Raw genomic sequence first — 17,482 nt, forward strand, 5'->3', positions numbered from 1 at the left:
TTCAAGCAGTAATTGCCTAGAAAAATATTCCCAGGGCAGTGGGTACCTCACACATCTCAGTGAAAAAATGTGTAGAAACCAACAGTTTTTCCTATATTAGTAGTTTATTTCATCTTCAAAGAGCTCTTTTCCTGTTTTTTTTTTTTTTCAAATTTTAAATTTATTTTTTGAAAATTTTGATGTTTCTCTTTTTGAATACATTTAGGTGTGAAACAGCTGGAGTAATGTGTAAGGAGTTAATACTGAAATATTCAAAACACCACCTCTGAAGTCCACATGAGGTTTTGAGCTTTGACTTCAAAATGAAAATAATTTAACTTTATGAAGTCTTATCTGGCTGGGGGTTGTATGTGGAACTTGTCTGCTGCATTTTTGATTATGGCAATCTAAATTTCATATGCTTCTCCTGAAGATTTTGTTCTGGAAAAAAATTGTCATGGCCTGAAGAAAGAATGAAAAGTTCAGGGTACAGAAAAAAAGGCTTCAGTCCTGTTAGTGTGATAACATTCTCTAAATTTTGTTGCTTTAGAGACAGCTGTTATGTGTAATGTAACAAAATCTAGTAGGTGATAATTATGACGGTGTATCAAGAAAAATTTGAAAAATTTGTTCTTCCCATTGACAAATGTTTTAAAAAACTTAATTTCCCCATGTTATTGGTTAGAAAAATACACGTTGTATTTGTTAAATTGCAGGTAGTAGAACTTTCAAAGTGTTGTCATATGCCTGTTGACAATTGTGGCACTTAAAGAAATCTTTTTTTCTTTGTCAGGTAGAACATAACAATTGCAAGAAATTTTCTTCCATTGTTAAATATGCTAAATACCCTTTAGGGATGGGGAGAACATTTTCTAGGAAATAACACAAGTAACACTAATACTCCTTACTGTTAATATAGTGTTGTTTTTATCCTTTTTCCTTGCAGGATACAGGCAGTCTGTCTGAGTTCAGATCATTTAGATCAGTTGAGGAGAAGCAATTGCCATGTGCATGAAAGCACTGTGCAAAACTGCAACCGTGGTCTGTCTTTGAAGATCAAGTGTTGTGCAACAGGGTGTTTTCATAGTGGATTGCTTTTTGTTGTGGAGTGGTCATGCTTCCTTTTTAAGGGCACTTGCAAAATCACATCATATCTCTAGCTGTCCTGTGACATAACCTGGCTGTTGTCAAATACCTCTTTTTTGCAGGGATACTAACTGTATTGTGCTATTTCTTAAATTGGTTCATTAGCTAGCTACTTTAGTAGGATTCCTAACTGCTTTCAAGGAGACAAATACTAAAATTCCCGCAGAAAATTGTTCAGAGAAGTTGAGTCTGAGGTGTGAAATTAAGGTGTATTTTTTTTCTGTGGTGTTAGTGAGCCATTGCTCATCTTTGAAGTCAGTTTTATCAATTCTTTCTGCAAGATATGAAAATCTGTCAGATTATTTTAAAATGATAGTGGAATGTTTTTAGGTCAGTGCTATGAGTCATCATGCAATACTTCTGCTTATGTCATCTCTGAGGTTCTTTTTCTAGACAGTTATTAAAATGTGCTAGTGATTCTTTTCCATGACAGTAACATCAAGGGGACTGAGGGGCAGTGTATGTGTTCGTTAAGCATACATGTGTATGCTCTTAGTGATAAGTACAAGTGGGAACCATTGAGGTTTGAACTGGTTTGTTCATTAACAAAATTGTTCTATTTTTTGTATTAATTTAATTTATCCCAGACCCTAGGCTGCTGTTCAGAAGATCCTAATGTGCTTAATTTTACTTTGTAGAATCAGTTAAAGTTCAGATAGTATTAGGAAATTGAGTTGTAAAGGGAAGACATCCCTTCTTCCACTTACTTTCCTAGTTCATGCAGACTTACTAATGAACATCTCATACCTCCCAGCAACTCATTCAGCAACTTTTGTGCCTTTGTTTTCGTAAGTTTGCCTCACTTCTCAAAATGTCAGTTGTACAATACTGAATTATTTCTTTCTCTGTATGAGCTGCAACCTACTTGTGCACTCATAAAGCATTAATCTGCTCCATTACTTTTTTTTTATTGCCTCTTTTCTCTTTCTGTCTTCCCATTGGGAGACTCTTTAAAAGGAGGTTAGATTGAAAGATTGGGTTAAAGAGTTCCCAGTGAAGTAGTTAGGAACTGCTTGAAAGATTTTAATATTTGATGTAAGTAGTTTTGAGTTGCAAGCTTCCTCTCCTTCAAGAAGTGAAGATAGTAAAGTGTTAGATGAAACAAATCAATTTTGTTCAGATTTTGTGAACTAAAAAGGTGATGTGATGACTTTTATTCATTTGTCTTAACTGAAAACTTTCTGAAGGTAAAATAAAGAATTGTGTAGTATCATCTATAAATTGCTTAGAGATGTATACTGCCTTTCTTTTTTGAGTGGAGAATTCAGTTACCTAGATTCTTAATGGAATGAAGGGGTTTTTTTCTATGTCTGTTTCAAATTTTTGCAATTCCTTTTTGTGATTATAGTAATGAAGGTCAGCAAAAATTGTTTTTCATGGGAGACTTTCTAACTGACCTTTTAATATAGCAAGTAAAAGATCAGTTTGCTCCTAATCCAAAACAAAGTATAGAGGCTGAAGATTTGCTGTTGCCATTTAGGGAACTGGTATTTAGGCTTAACTCACCTTGTTATAAATGGCCTTCATCAAGCTTCCAGAGGAACATGTATCTAAGAAATCAATTTATTCCAAATTAATGTGTCATTAATGTCTAGTGAGTGGAATTTTTGTTTGTTTTCCTCATGGCATACAAAGTATCAAGAAATAACAAGTGATATATATATATTCTTCTTTATATTGGTGCTCATCATATTAAACTTTTAAATAACTGATTAAATTTGAAGAAACTAAATTTAAACCAGGATAAAGTTATAAAAATGCTTAAAGTAGTTTTAGGTTTTCAGTTTAGAGGTTATTCTCCCACTTGAAAATAGGTGAGTAGCTTAAGTTAATCTTCAGTATTGCGATACTTCTAATTCGAAACTTTAAAAATATTTGTTTTTTTGAAACCTAATTATGTTACTATTCAGGGAAGAGTGTTCATCTGCATTTTGTAACAGAAATTTTAGGTGCAAAACCATAAATATCTTAATTTTTTCTCTAAAGTTGTATTCAAGTTTTCTAAGAGATTGTTTTTCATAATTTTTTCATCAGGCCATTGATTTCATCAAGGGAAATCCTTTCCAACTTGAGTCACAAGTAGAGAAATTAAATTAAAAGTTTGTCTTAAAGCCAACTTAGTTCCATGTAGCTTCTCTCTCCTATAGTTTTAGCTTTATATGTGGATGTGCTGTGATGAATTTTCATTGTGGCTTACTTGTGTGGTACATTTTGGATACAGAATTTGGTGTAATACTCCTTCAGTGCATATACTGTGTCCTCTGGGTGACTTTTTTCTTGCTCAGTTCTGTTGTGTTCCCATATCTTCCTGCCTGTGTTTTGCAGATTTTTGAGCTGATTGGTGTATAGTCGGAGAGGAAAATGTAATGGTTGTCTTTATTAAAGACTTTTTTAGGTCAGATTGCAAAGTATTTCACGAATGTAACGTGAAATTAAATTCATGCAGTTGTAGCCTTGCTGACAGTGGAGTTGAAGCTCTCTGTCCTATCTCTTGTACTCCTTTGTTATGAGTCTTTGTTTCTTTCATTTTCTTCATCTTCATCAGTGATGAGCTCCTACACCTGCTTTTGGCAGTAGTAGATTTGAGTGAAACTCAGGACATTTGTGGTCCTGGAAAAGCACAACTGATACTGTTTTTTGCATTTATACTATTTATATGCTTTTGTTCGCTTATGTGTTCATTGGTCGTAACTCTTTCCAGAAACAACTTTATGTTCCTCCCCTCTAAACTAAATCATGCAACAGACAGTTACACTTCATAGTATTTGTTTGTGTATTTGGTGAATGTGTATGGCTGTGTATGTGTGTGGGAAGGACTATGGTCTCTTTCTCCTTGATATCTGTAAAAGGGGCAGAGATCATCTGTTATTGACCAGAGCAAGGCAGGGCAGTCTTTTGCTGTGTGGTGTGAAGTTTTCAACAAATGTTTAAAGTTCTCTTAATGTAAGCAGTCAAAGTAATAAACCAACTTAGGAAAAAAAGTGCTTTTAAAAAGAGATTTACCCAGCTAATGGAAACCACTGTCAAGAAAAAACTGAGTTTGAAGTAAATTTGAAGAATAACATGCAATAAGCTTTGTTCTTTATTACCAGATAGTAGTGCACTGACCCCAGCAGAGGGTGATTTTGGCGCCTTTAAAGGTGAAGGCAGCTTAGATTAGTACAGCACCTTCATAATATTTACAATATTACTAATATAGGAAGGATTTTTAGATGCCTTGTATTTTCCAATTCAAATGAAGATACATACATAGTTAAGTTAGATCTCTTTTTTTGAATGTGCTGTCCAAGGAGACAGATGTGAATCATTGAACAGGTGCTCCTGGGAAAGAAGAGTGAAAGCCCCATGGATGCTACAATTGGGCAGTATGTTTTGATATCTGTGTAAAAGTCATACTTTTTTTTTTTTTTTTTTTTTTTTTTTTTTTTTTTTTTAGGAAAAGCAAAGAAAACAGGAGTTCTTGCAAGTGCTTCTGCAAACTGTGACCTGTTTTTTACATCAGTGAGGATTGCTAAGTTGTACTGCTTCCCATGCAGAAAGGGGCATATACCTGTCTTGGTATTTTGTGATGTCCACTAGTTCTGTTTGAGTAACCTGAAGACAAAGACTTCTATTTCTCATCAACCATTCTTACACAATCTTGAGCAGGGATCTGAGGTTCTTTTTTGAGAAGTTCTTTTTAAGCCTAGATTATGGAGCAGAAATCCTGCATTATTAGGGCTGCAGGCAAGGTTGACCACAATATTAATTGGGTGGCATTGCTGTATATGGATTAGTGCAGGCTGTAGTTTTAGTTAGTTTTATAGTTAGGCACAAGGAGCTCCAGGTGAGCATGACCCCATCAGTGATCCCTCCCAGCCGTAACCATTCTCTAATTCTGTGCTTCCTTTGGAACCAAACTTATTTGTTGGAAATTGAGCAAGGTTCTTTTTACCCTTACATTTCTATGACTGCTTCTGTCTTAGTTAGCAAATACATCTGATGCACTTTTCCACTCTGAGTATTTTACAAGCAGCAATGAAATTACCTTCACAGTAAGATACCTGGTGAGGTGGTGGGGGTAATATTATATCCCTGTTCTTAGTAAATATGTACAATTGTGACAACTCAGAATATTTTGTGACTCTGTAAAACCCCATAACTAGTAACACAGGATGTTTGGTTCAGGATGCCTGCCCCACCATTTTAAGGTTTGTTAAAGTACAGTTCCTACCTATTTCTGTCGCTGAATGTGAAGTGCTTCTGTTGTGCCCAGTGATAGGAAACTAAGACACCTAGTTGAAACTCCATTGTCTTGCTTATCATTGCAGGGATAAAGTCCAGTGTCTCATGATTCCTTCAGTATGTTAGCTAAAATTTAAGTAGTTGGATTCCTGCAGTCTCACATATCTTTTATTTCATTACAAGCCTGTGGGGTTTTTTGGCAGTGGTTTATGTTTTTAGTGAAATTTGAAGAAGGAGAAAACTCAGTCTCATGTCAATAAAGGGCATGGAAAATGTCTTGAGTGCAGCAAACTTCTGAAGTGCTGTACTTGGTTGCAATAGGAACCACAAAACAAACCTCAATAGGCTAGGCTCTTAGCTCTGGTTATAAATAGATGAGACATAACTGCTATAGTAAGAGGAGAGCTTGGAAGAGTGAGGGAAATAATATTATGGTGGTGATTTTCCTTCCCTCTCCTTTCATCTGTCTTAATTTCTGACCATCAGGCAACAGCTGGTAATAATCTTGAATTATGGACTACTCTTAGTCTCTATAGCTGATTGTTTACAGATGTTTCCTGCAAACTTTTATATTCTTTGTCCAGAATTATGTTTTTATGCTTGCTGCCTTGCCAAGCAGTTGCTGCTACTTAGCAGCTAGTAGACCTCTCCATGGTGTCAGTCAACTTTTTAATGGGTCTGTTAGTACTGTCAGCAGCTCTGATCAGGTAGGCACTTGTCTACAGCCAGTTAACCATCTTCCTTTTTGTATTCTGTGGGGTGAATAACAAAGAGGCCTCTGGAATGGCTCCATTTGTCATGCCGGAAAACTGGACTGAGGAGCTGAGAGAGAGAATGTTGGGTTCCATTTGTTTTAAAGTCCAAACAAATATTTCCAGAGAAGCACAGCTTTTACAGTGACTTGAACTATCTACCTAGATATTTGATGGTAAACTAAGAGGAATGAAAATTAATTCTTTATTAATTTTTTTGGCAGTAGATGTTTTTGTGTCCTAAAAATCAGATACTGTCTATACACTTAGGTCTAAAAGACAGCCTTAGTTTTCCCCTTTTCTGGAGAGAGTTCTTGGAGATACAGCTGAATCAGGCCTTCATATTCAATCTGAATATAAAGAGCTAAACTAAGGAGCAAAAGTACACTGAAGGATCAGAGATGGGGTTGGACTGATTGAACTGGTATCGGAAAAGTACTTAGTGCCTTTCCTTAAGGCTCTGAAGAAATGTGGGGGAGATTAGCAAATGGCATCCACAGAGTTTCTTTTTTGCTTTGCTTCATTCACTCACTTCGAGTCCATCATGTAGAGGTCAGTTCCACCAATAGATATAAAAGGAAAATTACAAGGGCACAGGTGTGCCAGAATAAAACCTGGAGAAGATAACTGTTACTGGAATAAAAATAGCTGTGGAATAACAAAAATTGCTGTTTTTTAAGCTGAATTGTAACCTTAGGAATTAAAAATTGTATGTATGGAACTAGTATAATTTCACATCTTTCTCGTGATTTCAGGTAGTAAGCTCAACAAACGGAGAGCTGAACACGGATGACCCAACTGCAGGCCGTTCAAATGCACCCATCACAGCTCCTGCAGAAGTAGAAGTAACGGATGAAACAAAGTACGTCCTTTGCATATTCTTCAGATATTTTGTGCTCAGCTGCTTCAGTATTTTTCTCATATAGTTTTTCAGAAAATATTGTCTGAACTGAATAGCTATTGGTGAGAAACAAAACTACAGTACTATACTTAATTTTGTCTTTAAGTTTTTAAATAATAGAGTTCCTATAGCTTGTGCTTTTTTTGGCTAAGCCTTTAATGACATGTCTTGCTATGCTGGTTAGAGAAGTGCATGCATTTCTGGTATTTCAACTCATTTTGAAATACTTATTTTAAGATAGTGTTCTGACTACCAAAAGCTCTGTGTGTGTGTAAGATGTAAATTTCTTCCTCTATATTGTATTCTGATTCTCTTTCTTCTCTTACTCTCTTTCTGTATAGCTGCCAGAAAGTGTTGAACATGTGGTGAGTTATAAAGCACAGGCAGGCAGAAATAGCCCCAGGAGCTCTGTTCTTGTTAATTGGTTTAAAACTAATTTCAGAAAACTTAAAAATAAAATGTCTATTTAGAAATTGCAAAATACATTTTAATTCTATGAAACAATTAACTGTTTTTACAAAAAGCCACCTTCAGGTGCTGTTCTGCCTGCTTCAAATCCTGCTTGCTTTTAGTTGTGTAGTTTGTGATGTACTTTATGTCAACCTTTTTAATGGATACTAGAATATTTTTTCTTACTTTCTATTCTGTTTGAAAGGGAAGAGCATTCTTTTCAATAACTCACATGAATAAGTAATAATTGCTACCAAATGTTTACATTTTTCCAGTTATCTCTGTTAACCAAGTATTTACCAGAGTATTAGTCTGTGACAACTGTCTGACTAATCACTAAAACATAATTTCAAAGTTCCCTAATGTTACAGTGTAGTGAAAGGGAATAAGATTTCTTACCATGGGATGGACAGCTAATGTTTATATATTGAATAGTAAACTTAGACTTGCAAAATAGTACAGAAGAATATTCTTGACAGCTAAAGGTCTTATGAATTCCAACATGTTTTATTTTATAATTGTGCTTGAAATAGGCTTTTGCAAGGTTTAGTTTACCGTAAAATACAGGCACACAGGTCTGAAAGATATATTAGTAGCAAAGCAATTCAGTAGCAGCAATTTTTCCAGGATCCATTCTCCCTGCTTTGGTGAAAAGGGAAATTTCTCAAAGTGCAATTTTTTTGAAGCAATTATTCTGCAGGTTCTGGTTTTGGTAGGTAAGCTTTATTTACATGTCTAATTAAAAATTTTGAGTGGAGGTGTCTGTCGAGCCACATTTTTGCACTGGCTTTCTGTGAGCACTGAGAAAAACTAAATTCTTTGCTACCGTCTTTGTGGAGTACGGTATTATTTTACTGTCAAGAATACAGTTCTGTTATATATATATATTTTGAAAAAAATCCAGAGGGGCAAGGGTATTGATAGGCTGCCCATAGATAAATTCCCTGTCCCCTCTCTTCAAGTAAGCACAGTGATAATTTTTCTTATGGTCAGCACAGAATGTATGCACAGAAAAAGATAAAATTTCTTGCACTTTGAGTAGAGTTTAGCGCAGCTAAACCCATTTTTAGTTCCCTGCTTTACTTAGTTATCTGCAGAAAGTTAAGAGAATTCTCATGAGCCAAGATGTTCAGCTGCTTAATTGTGTAAGTTCACTTTTTTGAATACATAATGGACAAATATGCTATCCTTATATGCTATGCTTGACCTTTTTGGGTTACTCTTAACTGGTTTTGTTACAGACAAAGTAATTACTCTGTGTCCTATTCTTTAGATTGATTTTATTGTTTTTGAGTATGTAACACTCAAGTTAGTGTTTCAGCATTGTCTGAGCTGAAGTTTCCTCAGTGACTAGAGGTTTTTTTGGAGGTAGTTTTTTATATTTTGAAGTTATTTTATATTTTGGCAAAAAATTAACATACACGCACACCCACTCACCCTCACCTCCTCTCCAGCTTTGCTATCAAAAATCAATGCATAGGTACACATATTTTTTCAGAAAGAGCACTTTAGAAGATTTAGATAATTTTATATTTTAACATGGTAATTGCAAGCCTAATATCAAAAGGAATTGTGAGACATTTAAAAATTTGTTTATAAATTTTACACCGTGTAATTGGTTAAGGGAATGGGATTACTTGTATTCTTCATGTCTGTGACGTGGATATTTTCAGTTTTAAGGAGATACTGTTTTCTTAAAAGACTCTCACTTTGTGCCTTTTTCATAATCTTTTCTCCACCTGAAAGTATGAACAAAGCTAACCTGTCTTGCTCATATCTTCTGTTTGTAGCATTTCCTCATACTCTGAGAAGACAAACTTGAATCTTATTTAGGAATACTTCATTCTTTGTTCTAGATGTTTTCCTAGTTTTAGAAATTTAGCATGACTATATCTTCATTTAAAAGATTTAAAAAGGGTGCCCTTCATGTGGGATTGCCCCCATTATCTATCATTTTAACGATAAACACAAATGTAATTTAGCTGAATATTAGAGCTTCTGCTACTGTTTAAGTGAAATCCTGTAAATCAGAAAGGATAAGTTCGGGGTTTTTTTCTTCAGTAAGGATTTTAGTGTTTTGGGACATTTAACCAACATTTAATCAAACATTTCATTGTTTGATAAATATTTATGTACTCACATGCAGTATATATTCTAAATATTACGCTGTGTCATTTTCATGGTGGTTGTGCAGCTAGTATGGCTTAGCAGTTTGTGTTGTGTTTTGGAAATTTAGGTGGGTTTATTTTTTTGTTTGTGAGTATTGGGAGCAGAGGAGTTGTTGGTTTGGTTATTTTTGTTGGTTTGGGTTTTTAGAAAAGTTGCTTTCTGCCCTATTTCAGTTGTTACTTACTGAAGTTGTAAAGCAAGGAGAAAACTAACCTGATCACTGTGCTGCACTGACAGTCGGGGATCTACAGATCTGTCTATAATCTTCTACAGATGCTCTTTCATTTATCACTGAGCAATTAACCTCTCTTTATGGTTTGCTAGCCATCAGAACAGTTGCTTCTATGAAGCATGTGTGATTTGGATAACCAGAAGGTTCTTCTGTGGGAAAGCACAGAAGGACATACAAGAACTTATTATATGATCCACCCTTTTTGCATCTTGCATCTTTTTTGTCACTTGAAACACTTGTTGATAATGCTGCAGTAAAATGCCTGATGTGCTTGATGGAAAATATAAAAACACAGCTATCTAAACACAAATAACAAATTAAGTTGCTTTAGAATTTTGGCCCAAGACACTGTTTCAAATTGAAGGAGGGGTATTTAATAGAAAAAAAAATATGACAGTGTCTTGAGAAGGACAAGAAATGCTCAAAACTATAATGCTGAGATTGCTACCTCAGATAATACTTCAAAGGTCACTTTGGATTGTACAGGAATAGTGCAGTGTTTCTTGCATTTGATGGATTGCTATTGCACTGCCTGCTCTAGAAATGTTACATCAACAGATAAAGGTTAGCAGTCATTAAATGAAAAAAATCCTTTCCTGGAAGTAGGAATTTTAAAAACTTACCTCTTCTGTATATGGCATGCATATAGAATAGTATAATAAATTTGTGGTTTAATAGTCCTTAATAATGCGCCTATCTATAGCTTTAAATACAGCTCTAAGTAATGTAATATCTGTATTATGTGTGAGTGACAATAACACCCTCTAGCGACGGTATGCTTAAGAACAAGTCTAGATTTCTGCTATGAGTTTCACTCACTGAGAGATCATTCACTGTGAATCTCTTAACTCAGATTTATGTTTCCTTCATAAAACTTATTGTCAGACAATACAGTCTGATCTGTCATAATCCCATGTAAAGATGTACTTTAAAATTACATTTATTTGGCCTTGTAAGCCAATTTGAAGTCTAGCACTTCTGGATTTGAAATGACACAGTGTTTCAGTGTAGTTCAGTTCAGATTTCCAAAATATTTCTATGGTTTACAATTCATCATAGAATTTGCATTCCTTTAGTCCTTTTTAGATATGTTATATATTAATAAGGTATTTATTTTTCCACACAAATTAAAAGTTTTTGGCATTTAGTGATTTCTCCTTTAATTGAAATATAGTTGAATAGCTATTTTAATTTAAAAAACCGAAACCAAAGAACAGTTAATGGAAATTATACTTATTATGCAAGTATTATGCAAACACCAGATGACCAGGGGATTAAAAAAGCAGTGCTTTATGCTGGCTAAAAATAGAACTCTTGAATTCACCATTGCATGGTGCCCTTTCTCTCAGGTTGACAGAGAAATAGCAAACTAAATAGGCTATGCAGATGGAATAAAAAACAGTGTGAGATTTGCAGCAAGGATGAGTTAAAATGTTCTAATAAGGAAAGCAAGAAAACCTAAAGTGTCCTTGAATTGCAAAGAGGATCCAAGTAGTCCTAAACATTTAAAAAGTGATCTACTTGGGTTGTGATCTATATAAACAAAATCTATTTAAAGAGTGAAGAGTTAAAATTTTAGATAGCTGTTCTAGAATATAAATTAACTGTCTGCTGTACTTCCATCCTCCTACAGTTATGTAACCTGGGTTCTGTGTATGCTAATATAAATTAAGACAGAATTTTTCTATGGGCTTTCCCTAAGGCATGCTAATCTCAAACAAGTATGAAAATGATTTACCATCACAGTTGAGGGTAGGATTTCCTCAGCTACAGGATCACAGGAGAATTCATATGGAAAGGGAGGAGCACTGCTTTGTTTTGGTACATGGCATATACATATATAAAATACTTGGGGTGAAAAAAGAATTAAATTAAATTGGAGTTCATACATCTACAAGTAAATTCAAAGCTTAAGTGACAGTGACTGTTAGTGGTTATAGGCAGATGCTAAAGTACTTATGGGGAAATTTCAGTTACAGCTAGTGGCTATTCCCCTTCAAAACTAATTACATAGCTTCTTTAAAGAAGTACTTCAAATTTAGTAAATACAGTGTAATACTTCTGCTAGCTGTAAAAGTACTTATCTATGTAGTTTCCCCTACTGAATTTTAATTTTGGGCTTCCTCTTCATCAATAACCAATGTTTTTTTCTACTGAAAGTTATGTAACTCTCAGAGCAGTTCTGGTCTGCCTCTGCCCACTGCTACTTTTTCAGTGACTGAACAACAGGGTGCCTTGGATATTTTGAGAAGGTAACTTCTGTCTCCCCTTACTTTGGATGTTGTTCTCACCCCTTGTAGAACCTTATTTTTAGACCCTTGTTCTCCCTGATTTTTAAACGCTTTCCCCATTTCCCATATTCCAAACTAAATCATCTGAATTCCTTTTGAATTTTAGTGATATAAAATGCTTGGTGAATTTAAGGATTTACTGATCAAGGCTATTGATGGAGTACATTTATATTTTTACTGCTGCTGTACTTCGTAGTTTAAGACTCTTCAGTATATAGCACTGCAAGTGAGAATTCAATAACCAAACCACAGAACTCCATGGAGCTAGCTATTAGACAACTTGCATATTCAGTTTTGATCGCACACATTGTGACCACTTTAGTGTGAGGCTTTATTTTTAAAGGTGCTGTTCAGGACCTGGAATTTGCTTAAAATAAACCTGTCAGTGCAGTTAAAATTATTTTGGTTTGTGTGTGTGTTATTTGTTGCTTTCCTCTTTATTTTCAAAAGTACCTTCTGGACTTCTGCAGTCCTTCTGTATATAATCTAAATCTACCTCCCTCCAACTCTTTCATTTTGTAGTATACTTTCAGGTACTTTCAGATTATCTCTATTTGCTAAGTGAAATTCAGTGTTTGTCAGTTTTAGTTTCATTCATGTATGCAATAAAGCAGAAGAGAGAGTATCAGTGTTCTTTATTTTAAGATGTGATTTTTCACTGTTGTAGTATTATCACAGCAGTGGATCAGAACATTAATTATATTGTTCATTAACATTTTCTTCTAAAATGTCTTGTGGAATAGCCTTGGAGAAAGTCTTTCCAAGTTCTGGTTGACAAAGGAAGCTCGAATTGTTTTCTTGCTTTAGCAACAATAATGTCTTAAGTGCATAGTTCAGGTGACACAGTCATAAGCACAAGCTTCTATTTGGCATATTGCAAATTTTTTGTGAAAGAGTATTCAGGTAATGTTCCTAATTCTTAGAAATGCATTTTTAGATCAGCCTATAATATATAATACATTCAGCCTGAAATATAATCAGCCTGTGCTTTTGATACTCTCTTCAATAGTCTAAACTTAATACCTACTTTCATTATAGCTTTTTTAGCTTGATACTTTTTTCCCAGAAAAAAGGTGAAATATGTAAAAAAATATCTTTACTTCAGTTTCTTTCTCTAATAAATCAATGGCCTGCAATAGAGCTTAATGTGTTCCTTGTGGTGCTGGCTATACCTGAGCTACATACTTCAAATGAGACATACAGTAAATGGTTTAGTTTTGCGGTTTCTTTTTATATCATATGTAATTCATGTCACACTTGCAGGTGCTGCTGCTTATTCAAGCGGAGGAAAAGGAAAACCATCCAGCGCAACAAATGACTAGAATCAAACAGTATATGGGAAAATGATTATTTGTTCAACTGTTGTCTTGTGATCTTAAAAAAAACCCAACAACAAAACCCAAAGCAAAAACCTCCATAATAAACACATTTTCCAAGGACTCCCTGAGAAACAATATCATGCCTCTGTGCTTTGATTTGGTTCTTGTGCATCCATTTTCTGTTTCTTTAATTCATCTGTTCTGAAAGCTTTAAGATATTGTCAAATAGGAGTGCTTCTTTGACCATCAACATACGGACCAATGAAATGATAGCAAATGAACAGTATCTTGAGCAAAACTGAACTTGAGAAGTATTTCTTCTTTCCTAGGAAGTAGTAGCAGTGTCTTACATGAAGACGAATGTCATAAATCAGTTATTTGAGTTTGTGGCAGTGTATCTAAAGCAGTTTTCTTCAAAAATGAAGAAGAAAAATACAGGTACACAACCATATTGCAAAATAATAAATCTCAAGATTTATTTTATGACACTTGCATTGTTTTTCTTCTTTTGCCCTCAGTATTACTGGTTAGTCAAATTGTTACTCTAGTCCAATTATCACTGTCTAGAGATACTGGGGATGCTGGTTTAACTGTTGACAGTTGTCAGAATGCTGGTGCTCCTAACAGAAAGTATTTCTAGTATCCTCTGAGTTTGAAAACCTGCTTTTATTTTGCTGACAATAAAAATTGCAGTACAATAAAAATTATAGAAGTTCTTGCGGAAAGAATACAAATGTTTGTATAATTTAAGTTGTAAATCTGGTAATGTTAACAAGACTGAATTACCTTCAAAAGAGTTCTGCAGAGCAAATCTGGTTTTGAATCTGGCTAAAGCGGAATAAACATGTATGTTTACTAAGGTAGTTGATGATTGACAACATCTTTAACTTGAAAATATGGGTGTGCCATGTAAAGTTGGAGGTGTATTATTTTGCTCTTTAGTTTAAAAAACAAATACAGTGGAAGTGAGTTAAACTTCTGCCTTCACTGTATACTAGCCCAAAGCATCCCAAATTTCCTGCCTTTTTTTCCCCTGGAATTTTCTTTTCTTGCAATGTAAATTCACTAGTATCATAGGGTGGCAGGGATGTGTCAGATGCTTCTCTATAGTCCGATTAAGTGCTTGCAGTATGAACAAACCAATAGTTCTGTAAGCAAGGCAGCCCAATTTGTATTTTCTTCTTCATAAAATATATGGTTCCTTTAAAGCCATACTGATGGAGTTGTGGTTTTATCATGTTTAATGCCAGTTATTGAAGAAGGGCTATGGAAGATGGAATTGACTAGACAGAGTTATTGACCAAAACACAGATGATGTTTCTTTAGAATTGTTCTAGAGCTAAGTACCATCTTTTTTTTTTCCCCACCAATGTCTTTTGGCATACTTATTTATTTTTCATCTGTTTTGTGGTAGCATTTAAAATGTATATAAAAGCAAAGGTACATCTCTGAATTAATGATTTCATTTACAGGGGTTTTAATTTTATTTTGTAATTTATTTTTCATTAAGAACCAAAAGTATATTTTATTGTTTGGATTATGTGCTCGTATGTATACTTTGATCTTTGTCATTATTACTGTCCATGCTCTTAAGTTTTTGTTTTAGTAAACCTGAAAACCTTTTGGCCTACAAAAACATACTATGTGACAGGTCATAAGTTTCCACTCTACCAGAGTGTGTTACTGATTATTTCAGATTCATGAAGTTGCTTCTTTGTTTTTGTTTCAGCTGAGAAGTAGGTCCCTTGACCATTCTCATATGAAAACATATCCTTCTTTGTAGTACTTGACCAAATCTACTGCTTGTATGTGTGGTATGTGTATTTCTCACACATCTGATTAATTTTATTCTTGGAGGGTTCTGATCTCTACAGTGTTTGTATGATCTGAACTCCGTAACAAGACAGTATGAATATTATGGACTTACAATGGTTGAATATATAAAATCTGTTTGTTTGCTGAAATGACTAGCAAGGCACTTGCTTTTCAGTGATTTTTTTAAAGTGCTTGATTTTAATGCAGAAGGTTTTCTTCTAGTAAAGCAGTTGGCACTAATGTAGGTATGCCAGTATGATTTGCATTTATATACTTTTTCTTCCTGTCTACTGAAATAAACAATGGCTGGTTGTCTAAAACTGAAACCACATCCCTGTTTAAATGTAAGAAAAAAAATAAAGATAGTTTTTTTAAAATTTGCCTTTTCACCCCCTTTCCTACAGTCTTAGATGAAATAATGTTTTAGGATGTGCTGAACAAATTTAATCTCTTTGGATGGCAATAAATTTGAAAGCATTATTCTCATAATGCTATCTTGACTTACAGTTATGTTTGTTTACTTAACAGTTGTTACTGTTATGTTATGTTACTGTGCTTTAATAGACCTGTTAACAGCAATGGAGTGAGGAGACCTCAATGCACACATTTGAAATCTACTCATGGCTTAAAGTTTATGCTGTCTGTACCACCTGAAAAAAGACCTGAAGAGATCTGGGAAATGCATGAAAAGAACATCTTCTGGTTTGAAGAGACCCTTAATAATATCTAGTCCAAACACAAAACACCACTACCCCTTCCTAATGTGAGTGTGGAAATGTTACACTGGATCAGGGTGCTCAAAGCCCCTATCCAGCCTGACTTTGAGTGTTTCCAAGCATGGGGTATCCACAGCTTCAGGCAACTTGCTCCCGTTGCTTGTCTCACCATCCCCATGGAAAAAGGTGTTCCTTACATCCAGTCTAAATCTACCTTCTTTCAGTTTAATCTGTAATTTCCTGTTCTGTTCACAGGCCTTGGTAAAAAGTCTCCCATGTTTTACGCTGCAAGTACTGAAAGCCCACAATATGGTGTTGCCAGAATCACCTTTTCTCCAGGCTGAAAAACCCCAATACTCAGCCTTTCCTCATAGGAGGGGTGTTCTCATCCTCTCGTAGTTTTTGTTGCCTTCTCTGCACCTTCTCTGACAGGTTGCAAGTTTTTCATGCTGGGGACCCCAGAGCTGGATGTAGCACTGCGGTGTTGTCTTAGCAGAGCAGAGTGGCAGGATCCCTTCCCTCCCCTTGTTGCCCATACTGCTTTAGATGGAGCCCAGGACATGCTTGGCTTTCTGGGCTGAGTGCACTTTGTGTTGTCACAACTAATTTTTCATTCATCAGTATCCCCAAGTCCTTCTCTGGTCTCAAACTCTTCATCCAGCCTCTACTTAGAGTGGATGTTGCCCTGCACCAAGTGCAAGATATTGAACTTGTCCTTGCAGTCCTTCAGGAAGTTTGCATGGGTGCACTCCAAAAGCTTGTCAAGGTCATGAAGTACATAGAAAGTAGCTTTTGATTAAGGTCCATTCCTAGATTTGTTACTTGCAAAGTAAGGATAGTCTGATGGGTCAAGTGAAGATTGGTGGCTGTCTTGGTCACAGTTGATTATGAAGATGTTAAGGTAGTTGACCCTATAAAAGAAAATGACTGTAGAGATACTAAGCAGGATTATGGAAGAGCAGGCTTTTGGCTTTCAAGGGTGTTTGAATCCAGGCACCCCAGTGGACTTGTGTACAAGGAAAGGCTGCTGAGTGATGTGGTAGTTGGAGGCTGTCTTGGGTGCAGAGATCACAAAATGATAGAAGTTTTGGCTCTCAGAGGAGTGAGGAGGTGGATCAGCAGAGCTGCCACCTTGGACTTCTGGAGGATAGACTGTGTCCTTTCAGCTTCATGTGAGAGCAGACTGTATAGTATGGCATATTGCTTTAGTCAGTTGAGGTCGGTTGTCCTGTTCATCTCTCCTCCTCAGGTCTGCCCAGCCCCAGCCTGCTCATTATGGGGGTACAAAATCTTGGGGAGACAGTGCTGATGCTGGGTCAGGGCTTCTCAGAGGTAGCCAAAGCACTGCTGTGTTACAGCACCTCACAAGTCACTGACACATGGCACAGCAAGTTGAGAGCTGCTGTGGGGAAAAGAGCCCATCCTAGACAGACCCAGTACAAGTAAACATGATAGTCACCTGCAAGAAAGCTGGAAGAAGGATCCAGG

At 35.6% G+C, this 17,482-nt stretch overlaps 1 protein-coding gene across 7 annotated transcripts in view; it reads left to right on the forward strand.

Annotated features, from left to right (window-relative positions):
• Positions 1 to 13,751, forward strand: part of CSNK1G3 (casein kinase 1 gamma 3) — a 56,496-nt gene extending 42,745 nt beyond the window's left edge. For 4 of the 7 annotated variants that reach the window (XM_062513818.1, XM_062513817.1, XM_062513814.1 and 1 more), the window contains 3 exons: positions 6,857 to 6,963; positions 7,344 to 7,367; positions 13,408 to 13,751. In XM_062513818.1, coding sequence (XP_062369802.1) covers positions 6,857 to 6,963; positions 7,344 to 7,367; positions 13,408 to 13,462 — 186 coding nt within the window. In that variant the 3' untranslated portion in view covers positions 13,463 to 13,751. Of the gene's footprint in view, positions 1 to 6,856; positions 6,964 to 7,343; positions 7,368 to 12,013; positions 12,072 to 13,407 lie in introns of those variants that run through there. The other 3 variants (XM_062513816.1, XM_062513820.1, XM_062513815.1) reach the window with 2 other exon arrangements.
• The last annotated feature ends 3,731 nt before the right edge of the window (positions 13,752 to 17,482 follow it).

This window comes from Cinclus cinclus, chromosome Z (genome assembly GCF_963662255.1).
Source record: "Cinclus cinclus chromosome Z, bCinCin1.1, whole genome shotgun sequence".
Classification (NCBI taxonomy): domain Eukaryota; kingdom Metazoa; phylum Chordata; class Aves; order Passeriformes; family Cinclidae; genus Cinclus; species Cinclus cinclus.